The following is a 16,550-nucleotide window of genomic DNA, read 5'->3' on the forward strand; positions in this document are numbered from 1 at the left end:
AGCAAATTGAATTGCCTTTATCTGGTTATATTTGCATTTTGTCTAATGTGATGATATTGTCTGTTTGAAGGCTTTTTTTGTGTGTTAAAACCAGAAAGCTCTGTTTATTTTTGGCTTGGGATAGCCTTCTGTTAATTTTGTACTATAGGCTTGACATAATCTGCAGAGGATAAAATAAGATCTGCCTCCAAATTAATTGCACTTTCATGGAGACCAAATCTAAGAAGTATCGGTACTCGGTATCGGCAAGTACACAAATAAAAATACTCGTACTCGTATCGGTTTGTAAAAAAGTGGTATCGGTGCATCCCTATTAAAAATGAAGCTAATGTTATAAATGTAACCTTATTTAAGATGTAAAACATAATGACATAACAATAGCGCATCCTTTGTTTAGCTGGCTAGCTAGCTAATGATAGCTTCATCTTATCTTTACTACCCTAGGTAATGTCATCGTTGGTGCCATTCATTTGCTCTTTCATAGGGGACCTGTGTGCGTTGACTGTGCATGTGCAAGCACGTTTTAAAGCACTGACTCAGGGTCAGGACAAAGAAAAATACATTTACACTTTATTTAGCATTTGCTTATATCTAAAGCGATTTTCACTACATATCTTAATTAGTCTGTGTCCTCCCTGACAATAATACTACTGGAGACCCGTTAATAAAATGAGAATTTATTATTTCACACTTCGGGAAATCATAGCTGATTACCAGCAATGGAATTTAAAGTAGCTAGCTAGCGCTTTTGGTCTTGAAGGAGCAGTGAAAACTATAGGCCTATACCAGTGGTTCTCAAAGTGGGGGGCGCTGAACACTCTCCAGGGGGGGCGCGACGTCACAGACGGAGAAAAAAAAAAAAAAAACGCCGACCTGTCACTGGTTAGTGAAAGCTCCCTCAGTGGCGAAATGCAAGAGGCTGGACTGACCCAAACAAATCAAATACTGTTTTGCTCCTGATCCACCAATCAAAACGGAGTTTTATCATTTGAACGCGAGTTGCGCCTAAGCTTCCCAGTATAAAAAAAAAACGCAGGCATTGGTAAGGGCTCACCCTGAGACGATACTCTGCAGAGTTTGTTCAATTTCTCTTGTTTCCTGTATCATTCAGATATTCATTGCTTTATAAACAGTCTTTTTAAAGACACTCCTTCCTTAGTAATACCTTACTGCACTTGCAGTAGGTCTATTCGTAGCCTATTCTAAGGAGTAATTTGCTCCACTGTCTTTTGAAAAAGCTCGTAGCCCCGAGAGCTAGCCTAGCTAGCTACCTTCTTCCAACTGCAGCTAGCCCTTTTCTCCTTAACACCTACCTTTAAATTTTTTTATCATCCACCGTGTTGCAACAAATAAAACACCAGCACTTGAATACTATTTTGTGCTGTCCCTGTCTACATTGTGTACAGTTCGTTTGGTTAAGAATCATTGCCTAGCACAGCCTTATCCATTATTCGTGTCGTTCACAACCACACATACAAGAACACGACGTTGAAATTAGAACTTTATTAACTTCACACACATTGTATCAGCAAACAAACACAACTATGGACACGTTTCTGATTCGTAAAAGTCAGAAAGAGAAGCCTGTGGACTTCTTTAAACATGAACGTGATGGCCTCCAGCAACAACGAACCACCATCTCCAAGCAGTGTCTGGAAGCATCTTATGTAGTTGCTCATAGAATTGCTAAGCTTGGCAAACCCCATACAATTGCCGAAACACTGATTTTGCCGGCCGCGCAAGACGTGTAGAATAGGAGCTAAACTCAGCGCAATACCTATGTAAAATGACACTATCACGCCGAATATCAGAAATCAGTTTGGGTCCTTTTTCAAAGACGACTACCGTTCATTCGCCTGAGTTCGGGATCCATTTCTCTGCTCAGCAGACGAGCTGTCAATAGACATGAAAGAGCAGCTGAAGAGTGGCAGTAGACTTAAGCATCTCCCCTCTTTCGTCATTCTGGATAGCAATGATTAGCTTTGCTACATAGCCTTAAAAATGCTCCTCCTTTTCGCGTCGACATATTTGTGCGAGGCAGGCTTTTCAAGACTCACTGCGCTCAAAACTAAATACCGCAACCGCGCACAGATCGAGGATGACCTGAGGATATGTTTGTCAAACATAGCCCCAAGATTTGAGGACCTTTGCAGTGCAAAGCAGGCTCATGTCTCACATTGACAGACCTGTAGGATTTTTTTTGTAAAGATCACAAGAGGCCCATAATAAGAACAGTATCCAAATGATAGCAATAATAACACTAATTATTATTATGATAATAATAATAATAATACAACAATAATAATTGGTCGATAATCATTAATTATAATAATAACATAATGATGGTGATAATAAGGAATAGCCTACTAATAGGCCTACTATTACTGATAATAATAATAATAACAATAATAATAATAATAATAATAAATAGTTATAATAATTGTCTGTATGGGCCTAACAATAACAATAGCCTAACCTTGACATGTCAGGCCTATCAATAACAATATGCTATCTATCTATCTATATATATCTATATATGGTGGTGTAGTTAAGGTCGGTGGCGGCGGGCCGCGGGCGGCACGCTGGGGTGGGGGGGCCCCAACTACCCCTAACCAGCTTTGGGGGGGCCCAGCTTGCAAAAGTTTGAGAACCCCTGGCCTATACAAATAAAACAAAATCAACCCCAGTGTGTAAACAGATTTTTTTTCTACTTTTAAGTTTATAAAACAACGATTATTCCCTGGTGGTGTAAGATCTGCACATTGCATGCTGTTGTTCGGAGAAGGTATTGGTAAATGAGCTCATTCAATAGCCAAATATAATGAATGCATATCGGCCAAATTGGCCATCCCAAACCATTAGATATTGACCAGTGTCGGCCCTAAAAAATGCAAATAAATGCATCGGTTGATCCTTAACCAGGATACATTTTTTCACCTACTTTCTGTTACCATACTGATAGGGTAGGTCGCCAACAAGTTACCGTGAAGTAGATCTCCAAAACAATGTTTTCTTTATTGGTACATTGTGGGTAGGATTGTCTTTCCTCCCTTAAGATGGCGCACTATAAATACAACATATCCTCTGGCACAAGGCTGAAAGTGAAGCAATGATAAACACATCGCACAAGGTTTATATAGACAGAAGTTTAGCGTTCAGCAGGGAAAACCACGTGGTGGATTTCTGACGTCCAAGGCAAGGATGGAAGTTTTGCACAAGGTCGTAAGAAGCACAGTTCGACCCTTCTTATCACCTCTGGTCTAAACATGCTCTTGTACATATGCAGACTAAGTGGCACCTAATAATCTAAGTTACACACACACACACAGAAACACAGAAAAGCCATGTTCCTGCTTTCATAAACACATGATTCATACAAGGAATATATTAATACAAGGCACTTGATTATTATATTCTTAAGTTATTAACAGTGTTTGGAAATGATCTCCATCACCATGATTGTTCGTGTTACTGCCCACTTGCACGTTAGGTTACTTTTTATGTTCTGAATCATTTCTTTCAGGGTCAGTCATCATAATAGTCTGTACTAATCATCAGTATGCTACAGATGTGCAAAGTTCAAGTCAATGTGTTCTGAGGCATCCTTTATCAGCCTATACTGAGCAGTGTAAATGTGGACGTATTTCTTACAACCATTTTGTTTTTGTCTGTCCTGTTTAAGGCTCACACCTATGTGAATACTGTTAATGTGGATGGGGACCTCTCCAGTCGACACTGTGTGCACTCTCTGCCTGAGGTGAGGCCCAACTCGTTCCAAGACAGCGCATGTGGTGGTCCGTCCACAGGCCCGGCCAGCATGCACTGCTGTGGGCCGCTAGATGACCACAAAGACCCTCAGGTCTTCCTGCAGCCAGGCTCCCAGGAGGTGAAGTTCATGCTGGGGCCCACGCCAGCGCAGCGCCACCTGCTGGAGCGGGATCAGCAGCGCCACGCTCACCAGCTGCCCCCTCACCAGCTGCCCCCTCACGTCTTACGCAGCAGCGGTGGGGCCGAGACCAGCTCAGGCACGGAGGGCGAGGAGCCCCCGGTACACATGTGCAACTCGTATCACCACTACCACCACCACCTGATGCACATGCACCCAGAAGGCTGCCCTGTACCGCCCAGCCAGCTCACCTACGAGAACATCAACGGGCTGCGGGGCTCCGTGAGTTTAGCCGGCCGGCGGCAGCGCCTCAGCCCCAGCAGCGTGTCCCAGTCTCTGGGCTCCAGCAGTAGCAGCAGCACGGGGGACATGCACCCCCACTCGTTGCCCCTGGTGTCACACGCGCACCCTTCCTCCGCCTCGCTGCCCCACACGCTGCCCCCCCAGAGCTACAGCTGCGAGAGGGGGGGCCACCGGAGGACGGCGCTGCTCAACTACGAGAACCTGCCGTCGCTGCCGCCCGTGTGGGAGTACCGCGCACTGCAGCGCCACGAGGAGGAGGACGACGAGGAGCAGGACGAGGAGGAAGAGGAGGAGGAGGAGGAGTACGAGGAAGAGGAGGACGAGGAAGACTTTGATGAGTATGAGTTCTCCGAGGGGCCTGGCACGCCCAATGGCTACCACCAACAGGAGGCAGGGGTCCACCGCGACGCCCTACAGAACTATGTGAACACCGACCAGATGCAGATCCCGATGCCCCCACACCACGCCTGTGTCCCTCACCTGCCTCCCCACCCCCAGAGGCCCTGCCAGGCGGAGAGGGGTGGGCGGGTGTTCGGCTTTCCCCACCTACGGCGGAGATCTGGGGGAGGGGGCGGCGCCCGGGGCGGGAGAGGCAGTTGTGAACACGGCCACATGCCACCAACGTCCCGCCAACTCAATTACATCCAGGTGGACTTGGAGGGAGATTCGTCATCAGCCTGTCAGGGACACGGGGTCGGGGTCGGGGTCGGGGCGGCAGGAGTGGGCCCCATGGCCCAGCGCTCCCTGGCGCACAAGAGAGGCATGGCAGCGGCAGCAGCAGCCTCAGGCCCACCCCCGCCACGCCGCAGTGAGTTCTACGCCGTCATCGACCTGAAGAAGACGGTGGCCATGTCCAACCTGCAAAAAGCCCTGCCGCGTGATGATGGCACCTCGCGAAAGACTCGCCACAATAGCACTGACCTGCCCCTGTAGGACTGGGAGGAGAGAGAGAGCACGAGTAAGGCGGCTGTTACAGGTTAACTCAAAGCGCTCCAACACTAATGTCTGCTGTGCATTATCGCCATGGAGCAGTTTCGTTTTTTTCTCATGTTCAATACCTCCTCTACCACACCTTCATGTTAAAACAAGGTTACGCAAAGGGCCTTGCTGAACACTACTGGTGAGATAATGTAGCATGACTGGGAAAGATTTGCTCTTAGTTTTATTTTTTTAATATTTGAAAAGTCCTGTCTAGGGAGATTCATATTCTGTTGAAGAGCGTGTTAAACATTGAGGGTCTCCCAGTCTATTCTAGCTTCTTCAAGACGATGTTTACAATCAATTTTTCACTTAGAAAACAAATACAGGATTAAAAGGTCTCCTCTAAGGTACCATCATTAATCTACAATGTGATCTAGCAGAATCATCACTCTGCATACCTCTTGGTTGAATTTCGATCATGTCAAAGAGCATGCTGAATCCATTTCAGTGAACAGTTTCGGGTGCACTGAATATGAATTCAGTGAAAGAAGCACTATGGTGAAGTGCGAGGCATTTAAATCTTACTCTGGTTAGATCTCTGGATTAGTGGTGGCAGATTGGGCCATCTGCCTTCAAGTGAACACAGTGTATTAGAAATTGCACATAAACTTCCTCAATTGTAATGAAACCTCCTCACAAACCTGTACAACGATAAAGTTACATTGGAGTGCCGAAATAGGGGATGATCACATTTATCAGTCATATTGGTCTCAGAAGAAGGGAGCTGCTACCAACATAAGTAATAGATTTCTTGGACTTACTGATTGTGTAAGACATCTTTATCGTGTCAGGTTGAGTATAACATTACTTTGTTCTTTCAAGGTACATATTAGGTATGACTTTAATGACGTTCAAAAAAGTGTGGTCATTGGGGTATTTTTACCTTTTTCCTGTGAAGAGGAAGGAATATTTTGTCTAGGGTACTAAATAGAGGCAATGCAAGATGCACCATACAGTGGCTATGCCTTGCTAAGAGCTCAAACCTTCAGACTGGTTGACCCAGAGATAATGCTGCTTAGCTTCTAAACAAGGAGGCAAACATGGCTCATGTGTATATATGAAAGAGAACTGGATTACTTCCTCTGAGATAGTGCTCTGAGAAGTATAGCATAGTAAGACTCGATAAGACACTGCCAGTGTTTGGTATGTTTATAAGAAGTGGTTGACGTCCCTTAACAAATGACCTCTTGAAATATCACCAGGACTTCATTTTGAACTCTAGCACGTATTATCATGAGAGGTATTGGATGGAGGTATTTAAAAATCATTCAATTCAGTTATTTCTTACTTGGCAGGTCAGATATACTGTATTTATTTATTTATGAATTTATTTATTTATTTATTTATGAAGTTGCATATTTCACAGCATCATGCTCCATTATGATTGTCATGGAGACAATCTGGAGACCAAAGTTTCACTTGCGTCAACATCACCGATAGGTAGCCTACCAGTGGAGCTGAATGTTTACTCTGAAAATATTCATGCATAGAGTAGACCTCTCTCTCACTCACTCACATATACACACACACATTGTTGATGTATTGTGCCAAATCTGAAATTGCTAAAATACAAATGTAAAGGACTAAGGTACCATTGGGGAAAATTGAACTTGAGGGCTAATAACACCTTTCGCAACATAAATGCAGCTCAATGCAGTCAGCTTGGTGTAGCCATAGGCATGTAAGTAACTCCCAGTAGGCTCATGGGACGCTGCCCTGCTCTCCCCTCTCAACATGCTCGTGGCCACACTGAGCACAAAGAAAAAAGGCTCAAATATTTTGATATTTCTCCCACAGTTACCTGACAGTTGTGACAAATATGGAGTTTTGAGCCATGTTACATAAAAAAAAACTGCAAAGCATTGGTATGGTGTGCTTGTCATCATGGCCAACCCTTTTCATCACACCAGAGTCCGTTTGCCTCATAGTCACACAGTGGTAATGCAGAGCTTGCACTTCAATTTATTTTAACTGGTTTTTCAAACTGACAGCTAAAGCCAGATTCACAAAAGGGCTTTAGTGTGTGCAGAATGTCATAAATGTGCTTAACCTACCAACACCTGAGTAGAGTTTCATGTGATTCTGGCCTCTGGTTCAAGTAACATTTTGCATATGAAGCCATGCTTTACATGCCAATAAGGCCACGTGGAGAAAGCAGAAGATGCGCACTGCTAACCTGTTGACTTAGAAATATATAAGCTTGAAGAGAAGAAAAATATTTTGCCACTTTTCTGAGGGGGTATATTCATTTCTAAACATATATTTTTTATGGTATAGTATGTTTTAAAGAGTGTTTACATTTTGCAATAATGGCCAATGGGAGTTAATCAGACTGGGACCAGGTTGTCGTAGCAATGTAAAAATGGTTGTGCAGTGTTGAAATTCCTCTGGATCACGTGTCTGAATCATCATTGTCCTCACTCAGGCTTTTTGTGTTGACAAATACGTTTGTTTGTGCTTCACTTGGGCTTGAGTAAAAAATGAATAGATTTCATGATTTGAATCCTTTTCTGAAGCATACAATATTTACGCTTTTACAGTAGGTGACTCAACTGTGCCATATTAGTGGTTATTGCCAAATACTGTTTTGGGCACTTATGGTATTACTGAATGTTGAAATCTGTATGAATCCATAAGGTCCAGAGTAGGCTACATTTCTCAACATGTGTCTGTTTACACTGCTATTGTAGGTTCCATTTCAATACTGAATGTTTTTGAAGGTTTACATCAGAGAAAAAAAAAAAAAAAAAACATTTTCATTTATCAACTGATTTTACATTTTATAATTTGTCATTTGTGGTGTCCTGACTTTTTATTTTGATATGCAGAAGTTCTAGTTTTCTTGGTGGGAATTTGCCTTCACCATTGTTCTCATGCTGAGGGGACCTCCTCGGTACATTACCAGAGCTGCCAGTGCCTATCAGTGTGTCCGCTATGTCCTAGCAGCATCATCCTGTTGCACATCTATAATTAGCATCCCATTAGAAGACTAGTACTTGTACTTTGGAATCTTCAAAGCAATCAATAGGTCAGCTTCTTTATAAAACGGTGTGAATTTCTCTTGTCTACAGAGAAGTTGATTTTAATCCAAGAGTTTTATTGAGAAAAGAGTCCATCAGCAATTTTGTTCAGTCAATAACTTGTATTATCTTGATCGTTACTTGCGGTCGAGTGAGTGCTGGTCAAAATAACTTTGGCAAACCTGGTTGATTGTAATGTGCACTGATGATTCTGTGTGCCAAACTTGGATGAGAGCAAAGCTCGTAGAAGACAGACTTCACTGGGGACTAGTCACCCGCTCTCATTGCTGTATTTTTTCCCCAGAGTAAGAATGTAATAAAGAGTAAGACCACCATGTGCAGATGGACACTTGCACTGTATGTTTCTATCCTTGCCATGAAAGTAACAAAAGACAAAAGATAAAAAAAGTGGAAGTGTTATCATTGATGTTTTGTCTCTAAACGTTTCAAAAAGCATAGAAATTGCAGTTTGTTTTCTTTGTATACAGTATTTACATTTCTTCTATGTATGTATTTCTGTGTATGTACATACATATATATATATATCAACATATATATGTGGGTATGCGGTGACAGTCTGCTTCTTGTATGTTTCATTTGGGATCGGTGAAAGAGAAACAGATCATGTTTGCCACTGCGGTGAACCAGGAGCACAGAGGGAGACTGGGGGAAGAGTGAGTGAGTGAGTGACAGAATGAGGGAGGATGAAAGGCGAAGAATTCATTGATTATTATTCTATTGGTTGAAGCATTGCCATGTCACTTTGCAGAAAGATCCTTTAGTAATAACGTAATTTGATCAATCTCACCCTTACTCCCCTTTCCAATACAAATCAGGCATGCCCTCTGGTGAATGTTATTTTCAGTTCTTTACACCTTTTGAACCGTAAAGGCTTGTACAATTAAAATGAATGTGATTCAATGTATTATGTCGACATTAAAATAATCAAACTGTAAAGAAGATATTTTGATTACTATTTCAATCCAAAGTGGATTTTTTACACACTATGTTTTTCCTTTGGAGGAAAAAAAAAATATTGCAATTGCTGCCTGGTTAATACATACTTCCAACTCACCAGAAGGATGAACAATTCTACCAACAATGCTATTGCATACTCAAACGTAAATAGGTTATTCATTTAGATTTTTGCTTAAACAAAATGAAATACTTAACTATTTTTTTAGTTTTGCTGTAGCTGCTGGATAGCAATTACTGGATAGCAATTGAAGCATGACCTCAGCTGTGTAGGAGTCTGGCTTTTAGAGAATGGACTTACAAATGCTGTTTTTGCAGGAAGCTGTAAATATCACTCACATAGTCGTCTTGTCAAGTGTTTGTCTATCCATCTTCGTATCCTTTTTATTTTGTTTAACTGATTTTGATAATGTGTCATTGGTATCAACAAAATATTAAAATGAAAATAAACTTTCCTTGTTTGATGTATCCACTCTGTCAGACAACTCAACAGTGACTATGCAATGACCAGGCAGGAACAGACCACACATATTTGAAATGGCTTTCGAACCATTTTTTTTAACTTGCTAAAATATTTGAAATCTCTAAAATGAAGTCATGATTCATTGTCCTTTTGCCTCACAAGTCTTGTCCTTAACTCAAGCTACTTAAACATTTAGATGCTCAGCTATTCTGAAAATACACCTGCTTAGCTGGGAGCTCCAGCGACAAATGTCATAACCCGCATGCAATGTTGACCATACAAAACATGACAACTTGACTTTCTGGTACTTTTCAGATACTGGCATGGCAGGTGTTATTATCACAGCAACTTTACTTTGAGTGGGGGAAGGTTATATATGGCTTATCTGTCACTCAAATCATTTAAATGAAGCTCATGGCTCGAGATCCATTATCAGGTAGGCCTGTACCTTAATGATAATAATAATAATACCGTAATATGGAAGACAAATAGGCTATAGCTTTGTAATATATATATATATATAGCCTATTATATATATATGTGTGTGTGTGTATATATACAATATATATATATATAATTGCTATAATAGGCCACTGCCTTGATTGACCTGTGACGTTAATGTTTTTTAAGTAGCCAACTTTAAAGTGAAATTACAACCAACAAAAACACAACTGTAGGCTAGGCCAAATTGTATTACTTAATTTACGCATTATAATTAGTTTAATGTGGGTTATTTTACGATGTCATGAGCATAGATAAGTTAAACTATTTCATGATTTTTTTTGTTTGAAAGTAAAGAGGTAAATGGCCATTATGGTTTTAAACAAACGTATACTAATCGTGCGTTCAGGCAGCTTGGAATTGGAAAAGTTCCCATTTCGCAACTTCCCACTTCCAAGTTGAGAGCGTTTATATAGGCCTAATAACAATAAATATACAACGGTTTTGACAGGTAGGTAACGTCAAGTAGGCTAACAAGCAAGAAGGTTAGCATTACGTTAGTTACACAAAAGTAAACTAATACGTATCGTTGAACATCACAATCACCTGCGCTAATGAGTTCAATCTAAATAAAAAAGTGACTTATTTGTGCGGAAATCAAATCTTTCACCACAAACGCCATGTAGAGTGACGTCAACCCTACTTCTCGGAGCTCTCAAAATTGTCCTACTTTCCTAGTGGGATATTCCGAGTTCGACGTTCAGGTGTACTCTGAGGTTGGAACTTTTCCACTTCCCAGTTGCTCATGAACGCACCATAAGACTACGTTCAGCAAGACTCATTAATGAGCAGCGACATACCAATGACCACTCAGCTGATTTGGTTTAGTAACTTACATGCGCAATGCCAATGTGAATGACTCAATGTGTTGTTTTCGAGTGGAAAAGTACTGCGCTGGAGACAGGCCAATTCCACTCTGTTTCGATTCAATGATCGTAACGGGAACATCTCAAAATACCTTCTTACAGAGGAAACGGTCAAATTCATGCTAATTGATGGACTGGCACGAGTGATAATCATTCGTAGAGTTGTCTACCGAAGTCTGCTGTGTTTTGCATGGATGGATTGGCTGTAGAGTTAACAATGAGTTTAGGTGCAGCCTCTCAGATGACAAATGAATATTGGTGATGGGGAGGTAAGCACCTGTTGAATTCCCGCGCGCATCGTGACATCTTTCTGTCTTACAGTGCTTCCAATTGCTTCAATCAAGCGCTGACAATGGAAACTTCCGTAGGTTTCTAATCCGTCATGCTAAAGTTCAAGAGGAAACGAATGAAGATTACCATCGGTGCCAAGTAAGGGTCAGCTGAATAGTTTTAGGCTCCCTCTCATATTGAGAACAATGGAAGCGAAATTAGGGTTTCTATGAAGATTCTCGTGAGAATACCTCTGGACAAAGGTATCTCTGTACACAAACTGGAACATTCAGTTGCTCCAACGCTCTAACCTAATTGTGCTATTCTTTTCAAATGAAGGAACGCCTATGGAAGGTGGAGCTTGTTTATTTAGAAACTTGGTTTGCCAAGCTGTTTGCCTGTGTGTCTTAATTAAAATATGTAATGCTGTGGTGTGAAGCAGCAAGATTCTTTTAAACCTGTGGAAGTTTTTACACCCTCTTTGGATTGGATCAGATTTGTGCTCCCAACCAGAGAGCTTGTGACAATGGCCAGAGACCTCACAAAGGACGCAGGATGTGACCAGACTACACAAGACAGCAGTGTTGTGAAAAAAAGTCAGATACTTCTGGATCGGGGCCAATGGGCCAACAAACTGGAATTCTTGTTGGCTGTGGCAGGAACACTTGTGGGTCTTGGAAATCTTTGGCGTTTCCCCTATCTGTGTTACAAAAATGGTGGAGGTAAGGCTCATTTACAACAGGGCTGTGCATTATGTATGGCTTTTACTTGGATAGAAATGTCAGGATGATTGAAAAGTACACATTAATTGTGAAATTACTAGCAAACACTGCACTCCTATGGAAAACAAAGCTTAGATTTGTGAGATTGACCAGGGCATTCTTTTTGGTTGACTAGTCCGATAAACCCACTGTTATCAATGGCTTTTCCATTTAAGGGCAGTTTTTATCGTCCCATTCATATCAAGAACCAACACAAGCTTAAAGAGTTACTTCTCAAACAACACCCCAATGTGCTCTCTGTACAATGGAAAGCTAAGGGAGGGGGAAGGAGGAAAAAAAAAAGAAAGGAGCTTTACAACATCAGGGGGAAATCATCTCCTCCCTATCAGTACAATCTGTCATGTTTGTGGAGATAAATTGTAGAACGTAAAAGAAGGTGAAGGATTTGTATTGTTTTGAGGTGCCCCTGTTCCATTGATCATTACCAGGAAAACCAAGTCTAATATAGCCACAGTATATACAGGAAATAGGCCAGAAAAGTCCACTTTCAGTAGTTTTTTATTTTTGTATTATTTGTAACCTTTGATGCCTTTATTACAATATCTGAGGTTAATATTCCCCAGAGTGATCCTGCATTTATATTGTTCAACCTCCTTGTTTAATTTGTTTCCGGTCCTCGTGTATATTATAGGCGACCGGTATATTTTAGGTAACCGGTATATTATAGGTATGAAAAAGGATAATTCAGACAATAAGCACTTGCTTTGGAGGGGAGATTTTCAAGTAAAGACTCTTGTGCTTGTGTTGTTTTCTTCCTGAGGTGCTTTTCTGGTGCCATACGTGCTCTTCCTGCTCTCCTGTGGGATACCAATGTTTTTCCTGGAAACTGCCATGGGACAGTATACCTCACAAGGATGCATCACATGCTGGAGACACTTCTGCCCTCTATTTGAAGGTTCATTATTAGGATCACCAGCAGCCCAAGAAACAGGGCTGTGTTTATGTTGTGCTTATGCTGTTGCTATTTCCAAGATGTTATGTTGAGCTGCCTCAACTCACCTCACCCTTCCCCACCGACTCCATGAACTAGATTTTGTATATGTAATTCGAAAATTTCTCAAAAATCCTATTCAGTCAGATTTAAAATGGATACCTTCCTGGAAGCAACACAGAATATTTAGAATTCTTTGATAAAAAGCTACCAACAAAACAACATTTGTATCCTTCATTTTGATAATAATCAAACCACACAGAAGGATATATTCTCTGTGAAAGTGAAATACCTTCTCTTAGTGTCTGTATATGTATTTATCACTTATCCTGTTTGGAAATGGAGTAAGCTGAATTGAACTGGCATGTTGTAACCTTTGTGGTTAAGAGTAAGAGCATGTTATAACCTTTGTGGGTAAGAGTAAGAGTGTGAAAAATGTGATCGTAGCATCAGGGACCCTTAGGTGTTTTTATTCCTCTTCTGAAATAACACACTGAATACCTGTTGGTTTCTGCTCTATTGTTGTGCTATATTGTATTTGAATTCGTAAATGTTGTTCAATCTTGATCTACTCAGGGATTGGTTATGCCACTCAAGTGGTGATTGCCTATGCTGCCGTGTCCTACATCATCATTCAGGCCTGGGCATTCTTCTACCTGTTCTCCTCCTTCAGTGCAGAGGTGCCTTGGGCCAGCTGCCGAAACACCTGGAACACAGGTAGGCTTTGGAGAAACTTTGCTACTTATGCTGTTTTCTGGAATTTGTCATTGAAGAGCTGTAAGCTAAAGTTTCTTGACCAAAGTTTAATCTTATTTGTGCACTAAGCCCAGTGCAGGCTTATTGAACCACATTTGTGGGAAATGACACAAATCCTCTCCACTAGATGGCAGCAGAGTCTATGTTAGATGCACTAATGCCATGGCTATCTGAGAGCTTTTAAATGACTTAATGCAAAACTTGTTCATGCAAAACCTCACAGAGGAGACACAGAATCAGCCACCACAGTTCTTCATTCTTTTCATATTGGTGCATTTCTTACTTTCCGTCACTTGTGTGGAGATAAGGAAGTTGCACAATCCAAAATGTGTCATGCATGCTGTGTGCCACCAGATTAAGTACCACTAAATTTGATATAAGGTCAGGACTGGCTGCACCCCATGAAAATGTGCAAAAAGTGCTGAAACTGACAACGCCCTTATTCGAGAAAAAAGAAAAAGTCAGAGGACAGCTTTAAAATTAACATCTGAGTCCAGCTGATAGCACAGTTGGCATGCCTGTTAACATTGTAGGGACCAGTAGGCTATATGCACCTTTTACTCAATTCATATTTCTGATAAAAATTATAATAATAATATATAGATATTTTCAGCTATTGTTTCTACCGTGACTTAACTGAAATTTGGAAGGTGACTGTATTTTGTTCAGGGAGAACAGCCTGAAGCACCTAGTTACAAAGCCAGAGAAGTATGTGTTCACATATTGAAACACCATTAATCAGCTTTGTCAGACATTCAGAACATAACTTGTGGAAAGACAACTTTCTATCAGGTTTCTGTGTTTATCCCATCTGTGAGAGGAGTCAAGTGAGCACACAGGGTCTGCCTGCCTGTAGGAAATTGAGGCCTTTTTTATCTTTTATAATATAGTTTGGAATGTTTTCATACTAATTTATAAAATAAATGGTTTAGATTAGTTCAGCTGTACTTCACAGAAATGTTACTAGCTGACATCAGTCATCAGGTCCACACATCCACAGGACAAAATGCTTCCCTAAACTTTTAGCTTATGTTAGCTGCTGGGTTGTTACACAGAATCTTTGCTTGCTGGTCACACCATATATATATTGATTATATATATACTGTATATATATATATAATATTTTTCTACTGGTGAAATCCATTCCCAGTACTGCAGGTGGCTTTGGGCAAAAGTGTCTGCTAAAAACACCTACATAACTCTAAATGTAATTGATTTTTTTAAACAAGAATTCATCTATCATTTGCATGACTCACAGTTAAAAATATCTACTGTAACAGCAACAGAGAGAATAAATGAATCATAACTACTGGTAATAGATTGCAGTTCTGATGCATTTCATATAGACTATCCTTCAAGCTCTGCTTTCCACTGTCAATCTTGATATGGAGGTCATCAGCTTAAAGTAAGCGTAGGCAGCTGGATCATATTTTGAAACAGAGAATGGCCACATGACAATTACATAGATTTAAACAATAATGTGGGCTCATGATAAATTATTTCATTCTGTAAGTCATCAGTTGTTTTGACTGGCCCAATCTTGAGTTATTTTATATTATAGCACGCACATCTTCAGATAGGCCTATTTTATAATTTTCTGTGGGATCTTCATAATAGCTAGTGAATGCACCCAACTGAGAACACATGGATATATATTGTTTTAATGTGCTGCATGGGCTTTCCGTGCCTGCGTTATATTTCAGAGGAAGCTCCTGTAGAGTTCAGGCCCAAAGGGATTTGCTAATGTCAGAGGAGAAAGTTCACTGTAAACTATAATACAGTGTAATACAGTGTAATGATTTTTATCTGATGTAACAGAATTGGTTGGGAATATTATTTTTGTAGGTTTCCAGGGCAGCCTGTGCACATATGATGTTTTTAGCCAAGAACATATGATATTGACTTTATTCATTATATCTGACTGGAATTATAGCCCCAGGAAATTAGATGCTTATCTTAGAAAAGCCAGGATTTTAACTCCCTTTGAGTACCCTGTATGAAAATAAACATAAAATAAATATTAGTACACTCTACAAATATTAAGTCTGTGGCAGTTTCACACACACACACACACACACACACACACACACACACACACACACACACACACGCTCACACACACTCCCCAACTTCATATTATTGACCACTGTTTCATCCTTATAGATTCTTGTGTGGAGTTTGACAAGAGGAATGTCTCAGCAAACCGGACCGTGCCAGAAAATGCCACCTCACCTGCAACAGAGTTCTGGGAGTAGGTTTAAGTTCACACGGATGTATTTAGAGAATAGCACAATTCATAAAGACATCAGGTCATTGCCCTTCATATTTCTCCTTGAACAGCCCTGAATGTTCCACTTTAACATAGAGGTTGGCTGCTCTAGGACATCTCTACAATGTCTGCCGGTTCATTCAATTCTGCCGTCGTTTCTGCTGCCCTGTATTCTCTGTCCAGGGAAACTAATAGTTGCTAAGTGAATATAATTGGTACATAGACAAAGATCTGCGGCGGACAGAAATGGAAAAATAAAAATGATGATGCTGATGAAAATAGGATTTATAATGGTCCTCTAACTTCTAATATACCAGCACTAGAAGGTGTCAATCAGTAAGAGCAGATATCTGCATGTCAGTTGTGGTCTAGACAGGGCACTTGTGGGCCAGTGGGGAGAGCTGTAGAGTCTCACATCACACACAGGCCCAGGGCCTGACAGTGTTACAGTACTAGGCCAGATTTGACTTTGGCGCCCCCTTGGCTGCGTGCTAACTTATCTATATTACCTATATATATATTACATAGCCTACCGTTCCTTGTTAAT

General features: G+C 40.9%; 2 protein-coding genes across 6 annotated transcripts in view; both read left to right on the forward strand.

The window, feature by feature from the left end:
• frs3 (fibroblast growth factor receptor substrate 3) overlaps window positions 1-9,147 on the forward strand; it is a 29,413-nt gene extending 20,266 nt beyond the window's left edge. For both annotated transcript variants that reach the window (XM_031568332.2, XM_031568331.2), the window contains one exon: window positions 3,683-9,147. In XM_031568332.2, coding sequence (XP_031424192.1) covers window positions 3,683-5,122 — 1,440 coding nt within the window. In that variant the 3' untranslated portion in view covers window positions 5,123-9,147. The remainder of the gene's footprint in view (window positions 1-3,682) is intronic.
• A 1,656-nt stretch (window positions 9,148-10,803) lies between these two features.
• The window catches only part of LOC116220553 (sodium- and chloride-dependent GABA transporter 2-like), a 29,860-nt gene continuing 24,113 nt past the window's right edge, over window positions 10,804-16,550 (forward strand). Inside the window, exons 1-5 of one of the 4 annotated variants that reach the window (XM_031568335.2) lie at window positions 10,805-11,264; window positions 11,364-11,987; window positions 12,808-12,942; window positions 13,555-13,695; window positions 15,898-15,985. In XM_031568335.2, coding sequence (XP_031424195.1) covers window positions 11,792-11,987; window positions 12,808-12,942; window positions 13,555-13,695; window positions 15,898-15,985 — 560 coding nt within the window. In that variant the 5' untranslated portion in view covers window positions 10,805-11,264; window positions 11,364-11,791. Of the gene's footprint in view, window positions 11,988-12,807; window positions 12,943-13,554; window positions 13,696-15,897; window positions 15,986-16,550 lie in introns of all 4 variants that reach the window. The other 3 variants (XM_031568336.2, XM_031568337.2, XM_031568334.2) reach the window with 3 other exon arrangements.

This window comes from Clupea harengus, chromosome 5, assembly GCF_900700415.2.
Source record: "Clupea harengus chromosome 5, Ch_v2.0.2, whole genome shotgun sequence".
Classification (NCBI taxonomy): domain Eukaryota; kingdom Metazoa; phylum Chordata; class Actinopteri; order Clupeiformes; family Clupeidae; genus Clupea; species Clupea harengus.